General features: G+C 39.8%; 1 protein-coding gene across 20 annotated transcripts in view; it reads right to left on the bottom strand.

The window, feature by feature from the left end:
- SPECC1L (sperm antigen with calponin homology and coiled-coil domains 1 like) overlaps nt 1-19,963 on the bottom strand; it is a 130,172-nt gene that overhangs the window by 89,288 nt on the left and 20,921 nt on the right. For 12 of the 20 annotated variants that reach the window (XM_072723355.1, XM_072723375.1, XM_072723358.1 and 9 more), the window contains one exon: nt 8,748-8,937. In XM_072723355.1, the coding sequence (XP_072579456.1) occupies nt 8,748-8,900 (153 nt within the window). In that variant the 5' untranslated portion in view covers nt 8,901-8,937. Of the gene's footprint in view, nt 1-8,747; nt 8,938-13,988; nt 14,111-14,190; nt 14,253-15,478; nt 15,612-19,963 lie in introns of those variants that run through there. The other 8 variants (XM_072723360.1, XM_072723371.1, XM_072723369.1 and 5 more) reach the window with 4 other exon arrangements.

Here is a 19,963-nt window from a genome sequence, read left to right as displayed (position 1 = left end):
GCATCTGCCTTTGGCCCAGAGTGTGATCCTGGAGACTAGGGATCAAGTCCCACGTCGGGCTCCCTGCATGGAGCCTGTTTCTCCCTCTGCCTGTGTCTCTGCCTCTCTCTCTCTCTCTCTCTCTCTTTCTCTCTCTGTGTGTCTCTCATGAATAAATAAAATCTTTTTAAAAACAACAAGAAACACAATATACTCAAAAGCAACAAGCACAATTAGGTTCCAAAGGCTTTAAGTGCCATCCTCCACTAAAAAGAACAAAGCCTTCATGAAGAAAAGGCTGACTCTAGGGCTACGGCTGGAAAACAAAAACTTCTCACGTCAGAAATTGAGTGGTTGCTCAAAAAAGAATAGGAACATACTGAAAGGACACAGGAGCCGGCCTGAAGGTACTCCCACCAAAGCCCCCTGATTCACCAAATAGGGTCAGTCTGAGCATCAAAATAAATGATGCTAACCATCAACAGCCCACTGAATAAGAATCCATTATTCCACACTAACAAACAAATATATAGGTGGGGCAAAAGTGAAAACTCTTTCTTGTAAGTAAAATGCCAGCTACTACATGTAAGAAGAAAGAATTATAGAATTTGAAAACTACCACTTGACAAAAAACATACTAATATCTGATCCTAGAAAGAATCAAGAATCGCTAAAACTAGGGTGTGAAAGTCTGAAGAGAAAGTGGATATTTACAAAGTCTCCAAGTATTTTCGACAAGATACTTTTGAATTACAAAAGGAAACATGATAACCTGATAGCAGAAAAGCCAGACACCACCTTAACCAAATGAAGTTAATATCACCAGGAATGGAACAGATTGACACCATGTGCTTCTGGAAATGCTGGACATGTGGCTTCTGTGGGATTTCTGCCAAAAACCCATAACCCAAACCTAATCACAAGGAAACACTGAGAAACCTAAATCTGGAGAACAGTCTACCAAACAAACTAGCCTACATTCCTAGTAACGTCAAGGTCACAAAAGACAAAGACTGAAGAACTATTCCAAGTTTAAGAAGAAAAGAAGAGAGTGACAACTAAATGTAACTCATTATCCTGGACTGAAAGCTGGACCTGAAAAAGAAGTTCTTTATTGCTAAAATGGACATGAGCACAATTGGTGAAAAAAAATTTTTTTAAGATTTTATTTATTTATTCATGAGGGACACAGAGAGAGAGAAAGAGAGAGGCAGAGACACAGGGGGAGGGAGAAGCAGGCTCCATGCAGGGAGCCTGATGTGGGACTCGATCCCAGGATTCCAGGATCACGCCCTGAGCCGAAGGCAGCCACTAAACCACTGAGCCACCCAGGGATCCCCAACTGGTGAAATTTAATTAAAGTCTAGAGATGAGATACTAGCATCTTATCAATTTGATAATTGTACTATGGTTATAAAGGAGAACATTCTTGTTTTTTAGAAAACGTACAGTGAAATATTCAGCAGTAAAGGAGCATCATCTCTACAACTTACACTCTAACAGTTCAAAAAAATTTATATACATATATAAATATATGCATGTATGTGTGTATATATGTATGTAGTATGCAAGTATAACGGTAAAATGACTAACCATGATAAAAGGTTAACAGGTAGGAGATCTTAGTAAAGAGCATACTGGAATTCTCTGTCCTAGTTCTTCAACTTTTCAGTTTAAAATTAATTCAAATAAAAAGCTCTTTAAAAATTAATTCTAGGGGCACCTCTGTGGCCCAGTTGGTCAAGCGTCTGCCTTTGAAAAAAAAACAAAAACAAAACAAACAAACAAACAAACAAACAAACAAAAAAGCATCTGCCTTTGGCATGGGTCATGATCTCAGGGTCCTGGGATCAAGCTCTGCAGTGAGTCTGCTTCTCCCTCTCCCTCTGTGCTCTCTCAAGTAAATAAATAAAAATCTTTAAAAAACTGGGCAGCCCAGGTGGCTCAGTGGTTTAGTGCTGCCTTTCAGCCCAGCGTGTGATCCTGGAGACCGGGGATCGAGTCCCACGTCAGGCTCCCTTATGGAGCCTGCTTCTCCCTCTGCCTGTGTCTCTGCCTCTCTCTCTCTCTCTCTCTCTCTCTGTCTCTCATGAATAAATAAAACCTTTAAAAAAAACCAAAATCTTTAAAAAATTAATTCTAGATAGATTGAGGATCTAAATATAAAATGTAAAATAACAACACTCTTGAGAAAAATATAGGAGACTGTCTTCTTGACCTTGGGGTAGGGAAAGATTTTATAAACACACACACACACACCCCTAACCATAAACAAAAGATTAACAAACTGGACTATAGTAACATTAAGAACTTCCATTTATCAAAAGATACCATTAAAGAAGGAGAAAGAGAAGGCACAAAGTGGGAGAACATATGTGCAACACATAAATGACAAAGGGCTCACATCTAGAATAGGCAATGAACTATAAATCAGTACTAAAACAAAAAAACACTACACCACCTTATACCCATTTTGATGGCTACTATTAAAAAAAAAAAAAAAGTATTGGTAAAGATGTGGAAAAATTGTTGGGGAGAGAATTCCTTAGTAGGAAGGGAAAATGGTGAAGTTGCTGTGGAAAACAGTTATGGAGGCTACTCAAAAAATTGTATGACCTAGAAATTCCATTTCTGAGTATATGCCCAAAAAACTAAAAGCAGGGCTTCTAGGAGATATTTATACATACATGTTCACAACTGTTATTTACAACAGCCAAAAGTCCATGTGGAAACAATCCAAGTGTCCACTGATGGAAGAAGAGATAAACAAAATGTGGTATTTACAAACAGTGGAATATTATTCAGTCTTTAAAAAGGTGCCTGGCTGGCTCAGTCAGTGGAGTATGAGACTCTTGGTCTCAGGGTTGTGAGTTTCAGCCCCACACAGGGTGTAGAGATTACCTGAAAAAGGTAAAATCTTTCAAAAAAAGAAGAAGAAGCAGCAGCAGCAGCAGCAGCAGCAATTCTGATACATGCTACAGTATAGATGTGAACTCTGAGGACATTATGCTAAGTGAAATAAGCCAGTGGCAAAAAGACAAATACTGTGTGATTCCATTCATATGAGGTACTTAAACAGTCAGAAACAGAAAATACCACAGTAGTTGCCAGGGGCTGGGGAGGGGGATGGGGAGTTGTTGTTTAATGGGGACAGAGTTTGTTTAGCAAGATGAAAAAGTTCTGGAGATGGATGGTGGTGATGGTTGCTCAAGGTGAATGTACTAACAGTACACTTAAAAGTGATTAAGATGAAAAAAAAAAAGTGATTAAGATGAAAAATGTTATGTGTAATCAATCTACCACCAAAAAAAAAAGCTGAAAAGATAGATAATATAGTAGCAAAATGAGCAACTGATTTGAATAGACACTTCACAAGGAGGATACATAACTGCCCACAAACCATATAAGGGTAAAACATGAAAAGGTGCTTAATCCCATGGATAATAATGCAAATGCAAATTAAAAACTTCAGACCTCTCCTTGACCAACCACTTCAGCCACCCTTGACATAGATGGAAGCTGCAGAGTATGTTCACTCCCACAGAGCTACTTCTCCCTCTGCCTATGTCTCTCATGAATAAATAAATAAAATCTTTAGGAAAAAAAAAAAAAGAGGGATCCCTGGGTGGCTCAGCGGTTTAGCGCCTGCCTTCGGCCCAGGGCCTGATCCTGGAGATCCGGGATCGAGTCCCACGTTGGGCTCCCTGCATGGAGCCTGCTTCTCCCTCTGCCTGTGTATCTCTCATGAATAAATAAATAAAAAGCTAGAAAGCTAGAAAGCTAGAAAGCTAGAAAGCAAGAAAGCAAGAAAGCAAGAAAGCAAGAAAGCAAGAAAGCAAGAAAGCAAGAAAGAAAGAAAGAAAGAAAGAAAGAAAGAAAGAAAAAGACAGACCTTAGGAAAAAAAGAAAGAGCATGCAACACTTGATCTCAGTTGGGGTCATGAGTTTGACCCCAGGCTGGGTGCAGAGGTTACTAAAAATAAATAAATACCCTTTAAAAAAGTTAGAAACAAAACAAAACAAAAAAAACAACTCTATACTTTCCAACTTCTCTTTACATGAAGCTATTTGTAGGCTGGTATCTTTCCCTATTTCAATGTTTATTACACAATTCTGCAAATACATATGCACTTCCAACCAACTCTATACTTTCCAACTTCTCTTTACATGAAGCTATTTGCAGGCTGGTATCTTTCCCTATTTCAATCTTTATTACACAATTCTGCAAATACATATGCACTTCCACACATAAATATTTCTCATCAACAACAGTCCAAAAAATGAAATTGATGAAGGGAAGAGATTTTTAGCCTACTTTTCAATAACAGATGCAAAATGCAAATCATTTGGTAAAAACCTTCTAGCTAGAAGAGCACCTGGCTGGTTCAGCCAGTAGAGCATCCAACTCTTGATCTCAGGGTTGTGACTTCAAGCCCCATGCTGGGTATAGAGATTACTTAATAAAAAAATAAAATAAAATTTTAAAGAATTTTAAGAGAATGATTAGGAACACCTGGGTGGCTCAGTTGGTTAAGCATCTGCCTTCAGCTAAGGTCATGATCACAGAGTCCTAGAATTGAGCCCTGCATCAGGCTCTCTGCTCAGTGGGGAGCCTGCTTCTCTCTCTCGCTCTGCCTGCTGCTCGCTCTGCCTGCTGCTCACGCTGTGCACTCTCTCTCTCTCTCTCTCTCAAATAAATAAATAAAATCTTTTTTAAAAAAAGAATGTAGGGCAGCTCGGGTGGCTCAATGGTTTAGCGCCATCTTCGGCCCAGGGCATGATCCTGGAGACCTGGGATCGAGTCCCACATCGGGCTCCCTGCATGGAGCCTGCTTCTCCTTCTGCCTGTGTCTCTGCCTCTCTCTCTTTTTGTGCCTCTCATGAATAAATAAAAATCTTAAAAAATAAAAATAAAAATAAAAAAAGAATGTAAAAAAATCCCTTCTAGATATAAATGATGAAATAATACAACCAACATATACATGCTTCTAAGTTTCCTAAAGCCCAAGTTTCATGTCTGCATCATCAACACAAAATTTAAGGTTAGTTTTTAAATTTTGTTTTTCAAGTTTCAGAGATGGATTGTTCAATCATATAGTTTACTAATTTTCATACTGGAAAGGTATGCTCACAAATAATCATTGAGTCATGAATTATTTAGGTAGATTCTAACTGAAGTAATGGCTATTTACCAATTCTCATCTATTAACTTTTAGAAAAAAGTATTCTTGGGACAATGATAAAGCGTATTACTTCTACAAGGATTAACTAGGAACACCTGAGCAGTGTGTGAAACCTGCAAAGTGCAGGCATATATAAGACAATACCTATGCAGCAAATAATCCTCTCTGCTCACTGTGACAGATAACCATATGAAGGCCCCAAACCAGATATCACAGCTACTCAGAAGAATGGAAACTTTTCTTCAAAACTCACTGAACGGCAGTTGTGCTGTATTTTATATTTACAAAAGCTCCAAACAGCAGTGAGGTGCTCTTGTCAAAAAGGTCCTTTCTCCTACACATCAACTAGATCTAGCCTCAAATAATATTTGAAATGAGAGAGGTAAAGAAAAGTATATCCCCATGTCCTGCCACAAAAAGAAAATGTTGAATACTGTGCAGTGACAGAAACACACATGTGGCTGTCCACATGAGTGGGTGAGTATGTGTACATGGTGTCTACATGACTAAAAGCGAAAGGCTTCATTTATCTGGTTAATCATCAATGCTCCATCACAGTTACAGAAATTTAATTTGTGGGAAGTGTCCAAATGTTAGAGAAGCACAGTGAAATATGTAAACTTAGGAAAATAAAATAACACTTAAGGTTGTGAGGTCTCCAAAACCTTTTGATCTTTTTAATTTTTCTGTTCATTTTCACTATTCTTTCTTTCTTTGTCTTCTTACTTCAATTTCTATTCAGTGACTTTTTCTTAAATAAAAGCAGTTGCAGGGATCCCTGGGTGGCGCGGCGGTTTGGCGCCTGCCTTTGGCCCAGGGCGCGATCCTGGAGACCCGGGATCGAATCCCACGTCGGGCTCCCGGTGCATGGAGCCTGCTTCTCCCTCTGTCTGTGTCTCTGCCTCTCTCTCTCTCTGACTATCATAAATAAATAAATAAAAATTAAAAAAAAAAAAAAAAAAGCAGCTGCATCAGTCTACATAGTGTTCCCAAATAATTTCACCTGTTCTGGGATCCCTGGGTGGCGCAGCGGTTTAGCGCCTGCCTTTGGCCCAGGGTGCCATCCTGGAGACCCGGGATCGAATCCCACGTCGGGCTCCCGGTGCATGGAGCCTGCTTCTCCCTCTGCCTATGTCTCTGCCTCTCTCTCTCTCTCTCTCTCTCTCTGTGTGACTATCATAAATTAAAATTAAAAAAAATATATCACCTGTTCTAAGACCTTCCTCACTACACACACACACACACACACACACACACACCTACTTAAATGAGCCAAAAAAGAAAAGCCAAATCTGTGGACAGCTGGCAAGTTCTGGCACACAGCAGGTGTCAGTTGTTTTGCTTTACAATGAAAAAGTACTCACTGTTAAAAACCAAACTACCATCAACTTCAGATATAGGCCTCTGAAGATCTAACATGCCTGCTCAGGGCACACTTCACAGTAAACCTTCAAAGACCGTGACTGCCACTGATGAGGACACAACAGAAGGAAAGCAATAGAACGCATCTAATGCCAGTGTTTCAACTTGTTCTTCCAGTCACATAAATAACAGTTCACCCAGTCACACAGGCACTCTGCTCTGAAGACACCCCCAGCAAGTGAGTAACCAGTTAGGTCAGAAAATGCCAGCTATCTTACACAAAAGAGTGGTAGCACTGTCATCAAGGAAGTAATTCAGGGTGTTGATTCTGACTAACGGAAGTAGGGCAAAGGTCTATTCCTGGTACCATGCTCTGGGCCATAGGAGGACACCCAGCAGCTTATCAAAGCTGTAGCAAGGAAAAAATCTGGGGGCACCTCCAAGCCTATGGAGTAGGTCTGGGTTTAGTTTTGGCAACCCTGGAACAGAAAAAACAGCATTTCCACCTAGATCTTTCAACACATATAAGGAAGTCCCTCATCAGCTGTTCTATGAGGCGCTTCTTAAAATAATTAAGCCACAATCTATCAAAGCTCTGCCTGAACAAAAGGCTTTTGAATGGATCATGTTTCAAGCAGTGCTTGGTTTCTCCCTATCAGACTAGCACAAACCCTCTACAGGTTTTCTCCACAAAGTTTCTACTCAAAATACAAAATTCCCTGGAAAACAAGACTCTGCATCCCTATGCAATATATCCAATATCTGACCAGCAGAGAGATGGCCCTGAGTCATCTTGTCCCTTGGACAGTCCAAACCAACAGAGACACTGAGAGCATCCAAAGGAAAAGACTCTTCTCTTCAAAAATCAGTCCTGAGCTGGTAAAAGTTCCTAGAGATAATCAATAAAAATGCTACTACAAGGGAACCTGGGTGGCTCAGTTGGTGAAGCATCTACCTTCAGCTCATGTCATGAACCCCCCGCACTGAGCTCCCTGCTTCTCCCTCTCCCTCTGCCTGCCACTCTGTCAATTAAAAAAAAAAAAACAAAAAAAAACAAGAAACACCAGACGCCTGGGTGGTGGCTCAGCAGTTGAGTGTCTGCCTTAGGCTCAGGACATGATCCTGGGATACGGGATCAAGTGCCACATCGGGCTCCCTGCATGGAGTCTGCTTCTCTCTCTGCCTGTGTCTCTACTTCTCTCTCTGTGTGTCTCTCATGAATAAATAAATAAAATCTTAAAAGAAAAAAATACTACTACCTGTCATTTACAAAGCACCTGCCATGTGCCAGACTGTGTGCTAACCACTTGACCACGAAGCACATACATACAAAGCCTGGATCTGTCTGCTCCTGAAGCCCACAGTCACTATTCTGTACCAACAAGAACTAAACCAGCCTCAAAAAGAGTGTAAAGGAAACCAGTTATGCTCTAACTAAATTAATATCACCCAATTTTAATGGAATTAATACAGGATCAGTTGTCAGAAAAACAGTAAGTTTGGGATCCCTGGGTGGCGCAGTGGTTTAGCGCCTGCCTTTGGCCCAGGGCGCGATCCTGGAGACCTGGGATCGAATCCCACATCGGGCTCCCGGTGCATGGAGCCTGCTTCTCCCTCTGCTTGTGTCTCTGCCTCTCTCTCTCTCTCTCTGTGTGACTATCATAAATAAATTAAAAAAAAAAAAAACAGTAAGTTTATGGTGTACAAGGCGGTGGAATAGGAATAAAAAAACTCTATCTAGGGGTTTCAGGAATGTTATTGTTGGTCGTCCTTTAAGACCTAGCACACATGCTCTTTCATAAAATCTTCCCAGGCTAGAAACAATGTTTTCCTGAAACTCTTACGCTGCTCTCCTGGCTCTCCCAGGAAATCTGACTGTTTTGCATGTATTTTGAATTATGCGCACAGGTGACAATCTCCACCCGTTACACCACAAGTCTGAAGACAGACTCTACCTCCAGCTCACACTAGCATAAGACCCTGCCACAAGGCAAGTGCTCAGTGATATATTTGTTTCATGAACAAGTCTACTATGTGGTTTCATTTATAAAGCCAAACCAAACACACCAAGTCTACCACATTGTTGAACTCTCTGAAGACTGTGTGTTCCCAGCACCAGCAGAGGGCGAACCCTGAATAATGTTTATTTAATAAATCAAACATCATATTAAGATTCACTCATCCTAAAATCCATCACATATTCAAACACCGCCACATTAATACCTTTGACAATGATGCTGTTGTTCCAGTTTTTATGACTTTGCCTCCTGTAGATGCTGATGAGCTGTTTTCAGGTTTAGTTTTTTCTACTGTTTGCGTTTTGCTTATACCAGACACTTTAGGCACTGAGCCAACACTCCTGCTTGCTTTCTTCATTCTGGGTTGCCTCTTCGTGATGCATTTACAAGCAAATCTGTGGAAAGAAATGTCATTATACTGAGAACACAAGTAGAAGAAAGTTCTTTAGAAATTTGTTTCTGAAAAATTTTACCATGCAATACATAAAAATGTCTGAAAGCTAGATGTTGATACAGAAAATAAAAGGCTGAAAAACTCTTAGACTTGTTAATCAGAATATACTCCACATTTAAGTCTTTCTCCTTGAACATTACTAGCTTGAAACTATTTTGTGCATTCTAGTTCAGTCATTAAAAGGAGTACCCTAGGGGCAACCTGGGTGGCTCAGTCAGTTAAGTATCCAACTCCGGATTTTGGCCGGGATCGAGGGGTCCTGAGATCGAGCCCCCATCCAACTCCACACTGAGCCTGAAGCCTGCTTAAGATTCATTCTCTCTCTCTCGCTCTGCCCACCCCCCTCCACTCGCAGGGGCTTGTATGTGTGTACATGTGCTCTCTAAAAAACAAAAACAAAACAAAATAAAAATTCTAGATCTCTAATGGAACTGGCTAAATACAATACAGCATACATTATTTTTAGCATTTAATGAAGCACTAACCATCCTGGTATTTGGGAATTAGCCATTTTGCAGATATTTAAGGATGATCGTATTTTCCAAACTATCTGGTATAGTCCTAATTTCAAATATATGTTGTAATAGCCTCATACAAGCCAGGAGAACATCCCAGAAACTCCAACATTCAGGACCTAAATATATTTCCCAGCATATCTCTTTTATCAGGAGGCAGCATCAAAATTCCTTATCAGAGGGGATCCATGGGTGTCTCAGCAGTTTACTGCCTGCCTTCCACCCAGTGTGTGATCCTGGAGACCCGGGATCGAGTCCCCCGTCAGGCTCCCTGCATGGAGCCTGCCTGTGTCTCTGCCTCTCTCTCTGTCTCTCATGAATAAATAAAGTCTTTAAAAAAAAAATCTTTATCAGAACATAAACTTCAATTTTTTGGGTTCAGAAAACAAGGCCATCTATATACCCATAAGGAATGTGACAAGTCTACCACCTAAGTAACTCGTGCTTGATTTCATAGCTTAGAGGACTCATAAGAACACTGGCAGCACACAAAACTGCACCCATATAAACCCTTAAATATATCTTTACTAACTATGCTAGAAAAACAATCCCTACAGTAATATCAAGTTTGGAAAGATGTCATGGGCCAGGTTGGCTTTCACAAAAATGAAACCCTATTTGAAGGTAAGAAAGTTTGTGTATGATGATTCTGAGAAACAACAATGAGCACAAAAAGAGGCTGTTGTATTCTGTGAAGATTTCTACACACTAATAAAAATAAACTTACTGAATAACATTTTGGAAAAGAAAAGGCTCGTCCCAATACCCTTAATAGCCTTAATGAATACTTTATCTAGACTGAGCACGAACACTCCAGATTTATCTTGCCTTGACATAATACAAACTGTACCAACTGGTTTGGTGGCAAGAACAGTAAGACAGGGTGAAGGGGGGCTCTGCTCCACCCTCAACATGATAAGGCCTTTGAGCTAAAAGAACGCTGTTATTAACAGCAACCACAACACAGCGAAACCTCAGCAGCAAGTGTACGCTTTTCTCACCTACAGAATGAAGGAATGACACTGGATCTATCACTAACTCAAAGTACTGTGGAAAAATCAAATTCCTCAGAACCTTTCCTTCAGTTTCTCATTCTTTTTATTTACCTGCTCTTTTCTAAGTCTCCTATCTTTTAGATAGCTCCCTGAGGTTTCTTTGTTCTCTTCTCCAAATTCCATGCCCACAATCCTTTCTACACCACTCAGACCCTCTACCATTCTCTGCCAACTCATCCAGCTCCTGCTAAATGAACTTTTCCTGGACAAGTACCATCTAATAAAACTTACTGCAATAATGAAAATGTTCTATGTCTATCTGTGCTATCCAATACAGTAACCATTAGTCACTTGTGTCTACTGAGCACTGAAAATATGGCTGGTGTGATTGAGGAACTGCATTTTCAATTTTATTTAACTGATTTATTTAACTGATTTAAACTTAAAGGTACATGGTAACTACCACACTGAACAATGTAACAGACTGTACCTTTCCTGCTGCTACCTCTTAAAACCTAATGAATTACCATTTTCTACCCAATAGGATGGCTATAATCAGAAAGATAGAGGGGTGCCTGATTGGCTCAGTCAGTGGAAAGTTCAACTCTTGATCTCAGGATTGTAAATTCAAGCCCCACGTTGGGTACAGAAATTACTTTAAAAAAATTTCTTTTTAAAAGATGGTAACAAATGTTGGAAAGGATTTGTAGTAAATAAAACCCTCACACGCAGCTAGAAGGAATATAATATGTTGCAGCCACTTTGGAAAACAGCCTAGCAGTTCCTCAAATGGTTAAGCCATAGAGTTACCATATGATCCAGCAATTCTACTCCTGGATTTATAAGCCCAAGAGAAATAAAAACATTTGTCCACACACAAACTTTTTTTTTTTTAATTTATTCATTTGAGAGAGAGACAGAGAGAACACAAGCAAGGGGAGAGGCAGAGGGAGAGGGAGAAGCAGACTCTCCCCGCTGAGCTGGGAGCTTGACATGGGGCTCGATTCCAGGACCTGGATATCACAACCTGAGCCGAAGGCAGATGCTCAACCATCTGAGCCATCCAGGTGTCCATCACACACAAACTTATATACAAACGTCCACAGACACATTAATTATAATAGCCACAAAATTGGAAACAACCCAAACAACATTTAAATTACTTTTTACTTATCAACATGTATTTGTTATTTACTGGATACATATTACTATCAACCTATTTGTGTTTATATGCCTTCTGCATACAAGATAACTTTTTGTTTCAATTCCAAATGTCTACCAATTGATGAATGGATAAACAAAATGTGGTATGTCCATCTAACAGAATATTATTTGGGCATAAAAAAGAAACGAACTACCAATACATAGTACAACCCTGAAAATATTAAACCGATTAAAAAAAACAGACACAAGGAATCATGTAGTGCATGATTCCATTTATACATATTGCCCAGAATAGACAAATTCATAGAGACAAAGTAGATTAGAGGTTGTCAGAGACTAGGGTAGCAGGAATGGATACTGACTGCTAATGGATACAGAATTTCTTTTTTGGAATGAAACATTCTATAATTAGATTGTGGTAAAGGTTGTAAACTCTGAATATACTGAAAACCACTCAATTTTACACTTTAAAGTGGGTGAATTGTGAAGCACATGAACTGTATCTTAATAAAGTGGTTACAAAAACCAAAATAAAAACTACCTGGGGAGCCTAGCTGGCTCAGCTGGAAGAGCACGTGACTCCTGATGTTGGGGCTGAGTTCAAACCCCAAGTTGGGTGTACAGGTTACTTAAAAATAAAATCTTAAAAAAAAAAAAACAAACCTAAAGAACATCAGACAAGGACTTGTAGAAAGCAAATCCCAATATTATAAAATACCCAAAGAAAGATCAGAGAGAAGACAAGCAGCACAGCCAAAAACTTTAAAAATGCTGAGATATACACTGGTCCAAGAGACTGGCAGCTTGAGATCTTAGATCTCAAACCACTGGTTCTCACTCACATTGGAACCAAAGCTCCCTTTCTCTAACAAATACGTAAATACATCTTTGCTACTGAAGTGAAATCCAAAGCTAACCTATTTATTAAATACAAACAAGTACTTTCTAAAAATATCTACATAATTTGGCATAAAAAATAAAAATAAAAACATAAAAAATAAAAGTAATTTGTAAGTAAAACAAATGTGAATTTCAATATATGAATTTTCAAGCAAGACCATACGAGGAATAAGAGTCAGAAATCTATACCTCTAAGTTAAATCCTTGTGAATTTGACTACAAAGTCTTGACTTGGATACTTGATAGTACTCTAACTGAGATACCATGCCATCTATCATACATGCTATCAACCATGTGATTTTCTAAAAGGATGGATGAATCACTAAAAGGATGGTTAATTTTTGACTGAGCCATGGAATGCAGACATTTGGTTAAATTATTCTAGGTATAAGGTCGTCTCTTTTTGTTTTAATAAGATCCGTAATTTCTATTTTACCTTTTTTTTAAGATTTTATTTATTTATTCATGAGAGACACAGAGGGAGAGAGGCAGAGACGCAGGCAGAGGGAGAAGTAGGCTCCATTCGGGGAGCCCGACGTGGGACTTGATCCCAGGTCCCCAGGATCAGGTCCTGGGTTGAAGGCAGCGCTAAACCGCAGAGCCACCCAGGCTGCCCTTTACTTTTTGTTTTTGTTTGTTGTGTAAGGATGTTTCTGAATGAGATTAACATTTGAATTCATAGAGATTCCTGACTCACTGAGTTGGGATGCTGGTCTTTTCCCGTCTTTGGACTCTACCTGAAAAACTGGCTCTTCTTGGGTCTCAAGTCCACCAACTTTCAGGCTTGGATTTACACTATCAACTCTCCTGGTTCTCAGACCTTCAGACTCAGACTGGAACTTACTATTGGCTCTCCTAGGTCTCGAGCTTGCTGACTGCAGATCCTGATACTTCTCAGCTTCCAGGATCATGTGAGTCAACTCCTTATAATAAATCTCTTTGTGTGTGTGTGTGTGTGTGTGTGTGTGTGTGTGTGTGTGTAGGTCCTACTGGTTCTGCTCCTCTAGACAACCCTGACTAATCCATTTGGTAAAGCTGAGAAGAAAACAATTTCTCCTCAATGCCTACAGTAACTGCATTCCTGGAAAATTCCATCTATACCAAAACTCCACTTAAAAAATGCCTTCTTTGTATAAAATGGAATTAAATTTCTAGGCTCAGTAATAAACAATTTTTTTTCTATCTACATAAATTATTCAGCAAGATATTCCAAAGTTGTAGCAGATCACAGGAAAGTTTGATTTTATGGAACCAACACTTCAATGAGTCTAAAATTCCATGCCCCTCCCTACTACATTTCAAAAGCAACCACCAACCATTGAGTTCATGGAAAGTTTCCATGATTTTCTAAAATGAGCCCTATCTAAGGGCAAAGATCCTCAAAAACAGATTCTAATTCACCAGATCTTGGCCCCTACCTGGTTAAGAAGGAGGAATTGCTGGCCCTGCCTAGAGGGCTTTGAGTCCCCTGAGCACTGGAGCAATTACAGAGTGGAGGGAAAGGATGAGCACAGCTCACAGCACTTCAAGTACCTGAAAGCTGAAAAAAGGGGTGTGGTGTAAGTAACTACTATCCCTTCCCCAATCCTGCTCAGGGCTGTCATTAGCATCTGTCATTACCTCTAGTCCAGAGAAGTCAAGGTTTGAGAGGAATAAAAAGTAGCTCTCCACTGGGTGTTTTTCTGTATGTTGGTAAATTGAACACCAATAAAAATTAATTTATAAAAAAAAAAAAAAGTAGCTCTCCTCACAATAACAGTATGGATCCTGTCTCCCTATACATACTAAGAATAATCTCAAGCTACAATAAATATAGGAAGTATGTCAGATGTATTCCTCAAATAATATTTCTTTAAAACATCAACACTGATGCACTGCCTACAAAACAGGGAACGGCACCAAAGGCCTTGAGCCTCTCTCACAGGACAGTCTGTGTCCCAGCTGTGCTGTACCTGGAACAGTCCACTAAATTCTCTCAAGAGCCCATACAGGCACTGACAGGCTCAGAGAGTATAACTCACTCTCCGTGGGTTACCATTCTTCAGGGACAGTAGACTGAATCCAAACCCCACACCCTGCCTGCCTCTCCATACGGTCCCCAGTGCAACCATACACAAGAACTTCAGAAATGTGCAGTTTTCATCGCAACAAATATTTCACAAGATATGAACAAACTATAACACTAAAACTATACTGCTCAATCTGCCCCTTCTAGATTTATCCACTTATCATTTGAGCCAGTGCTGATATACTTGACCAAATTTTTTTTCATTTTGAAGGTACTAATTGTCATGTTATTTAATATAAAATCTATCTTTTTTAGAGCAGAAAATTTATCACCAGTTCTAAATATGTATTAAGTTTCAGTTGCAAAAATAAAATTCTTAGCTATAATCATATTAATTTATAGATACCTACTACTTTTTCAATTAAAATAATAATTTGTTAGGCCTGGGCAGAGACATAACTGCCCTCATTTTACAGAAATAATCCTGCACTTAGAAGGCAGCAATCTGGGTGGCTAGAACTCTCACCAGGATGTCCCTGTACTTGGGTTCCCCAGGACAGGATTTACAGCTCCAGGAGCCCTGCCTAAAGCTAATTACACATCCACAGCCACACAGGAAGCTTGCGTTTCCTTTACATCTACGAGGAAATCACATAATTAAAACCTACCGAAGAGGGCAGCCCGGGTGGCTCAGCGGTTTAGTGCCGCCTTCAACCCCGGGCCTGATCCTGGAGACCTGGGATGGAGTTCCATATCGGGCTCCCTACATGGAGCCGGCTTCTCCCTCTGCCTGTGTCTCTGCCTCTGCTTCTGTCTCTGCCTCTCTCTGTGTCTCTCATGAATAAATAAAATCTTAAAAACAACAACAACAACAAAAAAAAACAAAGGACCATCTCTTACCTGCCAGATATAGTAGACAAAATACTACTTAAAAGTCAAACCACAGGAGGGCCTGGCTGGCTCAATTGGTAGAGCATTCAACTCTTGGTCTCAGGGTTGTGAGTTCAAGCCCCATGTTGGGGCGTAGAGATTACTTGGAGAAAAAAAAAATCAAACCACAGACTCTTAAAAATGGTAAATATTTTGGAGGCCATTTATAGGAAATCTTGCATGCAACACCACTGACAAGAAATCTTTTAGTTACAAGCATCTACTGTTGGAGGAAACTGACCACTAAAAAGTTATGAGCAAGTCATTATTTACTCAATGTTCACTGATTACTTACTTTGTACCATGGGAAATGCCAGTTCTCTAGGATACTAGTCAGACAAGACATAAATAAATACGTGAATAAAGATAATTAAAACAAAACACCTATTTTCAAGGAGTTCATAGTTTAGTAGAAGAAACAAGATACATAAACAGTGAAGAAGACCCCATCCCTCATAAATTCTACTGAAAAAACAACATAAGTAGATAAACAAAGTACAATGGCCATAGAAAGAGCTAGTCCTTGGTTCCACCTCTGGGGAACCGGGTGAGAACCTCACAGAAGTGTGAGAAAGCATAAGCTCACCTGAAGGACTCTAAGAACGTGGGTCTGGCTAGAACACAGAAATGTCAAAAGGGCTAGTGGGGAAGGGCCCAGAAGGCCAGTCAAGCCCTGGCCTTTGTCCAATACAGGATGGCAAACTACAGACTAAAGTTAGTGCAGCCCTAACTTGGATTTGTAGTTCCTAAAGATGAACCCAGCACTGTTGTGGAGGATGGGCTGAAAGGACATAATATGGTGGTGGGGCTCAGGCGTGAGAATGCCTCATTGGCATCTCTTTCCCTGTCACTTCTTTCCTCTGATTTGACTCTAAGTTCTCTTCACTCAAAAGTACCATTCTTCGGGCACCTGGGTGACCCAGTCGGTTAAATATTAGACTCTTGATTTCAGCTTAGGTCATGATCTCAGGGTTGTGAGATGGAGCCCCTAGTTGGGTTCTGCTCAGTGCAGAGTCTGGTTGTCCTTCTCCCTCTGTTCCTCCTCCTGGCTCTCTCTCATAAATAAATAAAATCTTGAAAAAAAAAAAAAAAACAACAACTCACAGCCCACAGCTCTCCCAGGATCTGAAGACCACCACAGTGCTACTGTACACCTGCCTTTCTTCCACAATGGCCCCATGAATCTCCAGCCACACCTCCAGATTCAGCACCATTTGTCCATCAGCAATGGACAGGCTCAGGCCCTTGGAACTGGACACGGATGCTACACAGATCTGGTCTGGCAAGCAGAGCTCAGTGTGACTATTCTCTTGATCTAGACACTGAGCTCCTCTTAAAGAAAAACTGCTTTTCTAGGAGCTACCAGAGGCACACTGAGTTCACAGTTACCTAATACTCGCCTGTCTTTTTCATACAAATAGTCACTAAGCTGCTTTTTCTCTTTTTTCCCCTAACATTTTATTACAAAAATTTCCAAACACACAGAAATACTGATGAAATTGTAAACACCTCACTGCTTTCCTTTTCATAGCTGTGTAATTTATATTCTGAAAAAATTTACATCTGTATCTGATCAAATTTTCATTTGGTCAGATTTAGCGCAAGGCTTCAGCGTTTAGGATACCTTAAAATTCTGACTTTGACTTAAAACCCACAGTTCTCTCTCGAACAAGTGCTGTCTTTAACCTAAGTCACAGGTCCACCCAGGATCCCCATTTTCAATACAAGGACGTTGGATTCTAAGGAATCTCGAAGGTACCTTCTGACCCCAAAACCCTTCTAACTTAGCAAAATTCATGGAACTGATGACAATGTCACGTAGGTCAGAGCCATGACAAGACTCCCTCTGGGTCTCAGAAACAGTAGCAGAGTACTGAACTAATATCAGCAGAGCTAGGTTCAAGCTCTGACTTTGCCATATAAGCTGTGTGACTGCAGGCAGATCTCTTCGTCTCTGTATCTTTGCAACTGTTTCCTCTCTTCTAAGAAGGGTTGATAAAATCTAACTATGGAGTTCTTGGACAAAATAACATGTATAGACAAATTTAAAGGACAAAAATCCTGATACACATTCCAGGGGAATTCACTTCTCCAACACACAGAAGTCAGAAACACAGTGCAACAACCCAAGATCAGGGGTGGCACTTTATCTCAGTGATTCAGAAACCACCCACCTATGAAGAGCACACCGATCAAGTTTCAAAAGTAATGCCCAAAGGACCTTGAAAATTTACCTTAACTGTCATGATACTGCATCATGAAGGATACACCCTGCATGGAGAAAGTACTGACACTGTCTTGGGAACTGCTGGAGAGCTGAGGCCCCTCCCTCAGCAAGACGCACCTTCAGCCCTGGCAGCATGTGGGACAGGAATTTGATGGCAACTCCAGAGGCATCCTCTATCTCTTCCTCCTCTACAGTCACACCAGGATCTTGACACTGTCACTACTTTTTCCTTTGAACACCTCTTAATCACCTCTAATTAGAACCTCTTTTTCCTTCTGTTATACAAAATGTATTGCTATTTAAAACTATTTAAATTTGTTACTTAATTGATACTTTAAAAAATCTGTGCTCCTTTAAAACAACCAGGATCCCAGAGGCTGCTCTACTTTGCACTAACAAATCTGTATCCACAGGCAAGCTACCCAACCTCTCTGAAATCTCAGTTTCCTCATAGAGAAAATGGGCTGCTGATGCTACCTCCCTTATAAGGATGTTGAGAGGATTAAATGAAGTAATGAACCTAAACTGTTTAGCAGAGTGACAGCCCACGGTAAAGATGGGATAAATGTGAGCTATCATAATGTAGAGAAGAACACACTGCATGCCCTAAGTATGACTAATGCCTTATTAAAGTAAAAGCAGTGATTCAAAAGACACTTTGTAAGAGAAACCCTTTATAAGGAATGACTAAAGACTGTTTATACTCACTACTTAAATTATATATCATTGCACATAGATGTCAACAAACACTTGCCTCTGGTTTTCTCCCACTGAAAATTATATATCAGGAAATATTGAAAATATATGGTAGAGAGTTCACTAGAATGATAATCAAGAAACCTGAACTGTGGTCACAAGCCTGACAAGTTTGCATGACCTTGATAAGTCATGCTAAATTCTGTGAGCCTTGTTTATAAGGCAAGGAGAATGGATTAAGATCTTTCAGAAATCCAAAAATTCTTTTTTAATATTGTATTTATTTATTCATGAGAGACACAGAGAGAAAGAGGCAGAGATACAGGCAGAGGGAGAAGCAGGCTCCAGGCAGGGAGCCTGACATGGACTCAATCCCAGATCCCCAGGATCACACCCCGGGCCAAAGGCAGTGCTAAACCGCTGGGCCACCGGGGCTGCCCAGAAATCCAAAAATTCTATTCCATAATTTATACCATTCAGAACCAGGAATCAAAACTACTTTTATAAAGGAAACTGCTGATTAGCTATGATTTTTTTTATGCCTATGAATATCCCACTAAAAAATCCAAAAAGGGTTTCAACCCCAACTATCTAAATAATTTCTTTCTCTTATTTCACAAACTCCATATTTGAAATGGAGGGATCATATTAAAATTGTAAATTAAGTACAGACTTAAAACACTGAGGAAAAAGCATCACACAGTCAAAGGAAAACTGAAATTTAGGAAACTAGCCACACTGGAGTCAGTAACTACATGTTACTAAATGAATCAAAACCAAAAACCAATCTGAAAATACCACGTGGCCTACAAAAACCAAATAGAACGCCGAAAACAAATTCAATAAGAAACGTTTTAATTAGATAAGTCCTAATGCAACAGACTGATCCAACTCTGAATTCCTCAACACATACATGTTTCTAACCCTTCTTTCCTGAATTATGACACACACTGAAAAAAAGTACATTTAAATGTACACATTTTATGGACCTCGAGCGAGACTCTTGAAAAAGTCAAGGCTTACTCAGAGGAAAAGCGTGAGCCCTGTCATGTCAAAAAACTGCACATGTGCAAGTGGGCGTGTATGCAAGATGCATGAAACAGAGAGAGGAAGGAAAGAAGCCTAGGTGAAATGTCTTTGGATATACAATTCTCTGCTTAGTCTGAATCCACATACAAAAGTCCATTACTGGCCAAAATACAATGCTTACTAAGCAGCTGACAATTATAATGCCTACTGACAATTTTCAAATGTTTATTTTTATTGTAACACAGTATCTTCTCATTTTTAACACCAATTTTTAAAAGTTTTTTTACTTATTTAAGTAACCTCTACACCCAATGTGGGCTTGAACTCACAACCCAGATCAAGAGTCACATGGTCTTCTGACTGAGCCAGCCAGGTGCCCTGACACCGATTTTATTTCATGCCTAAAATCAGAGTGTGATTATCAACTAATGTACATGTTTAATATGGTAGTTTGTCTTGTTATGATATTGTTTCCAGAAATCAATGACCCACATTACGATTTA

Source organism: Vulpes vulpes, chromosome 10 (assembly GCF_048418805.1).
Source record: "Vulpes vulpes isolate BD-2025 chromosome 10, VulVul3, whole genome shotgun sequence".
NCBI lineage: Eukaryota > Metazoa > Chordata > Mammalia > Carnivora > Canidae > Vulpes > Vulpes vulpes.
The sequence above is the reverse complement of the archived record's forward strand: the minus strand, read 5'-3'. Positions and strand labels throughout refer to the sequence as shown.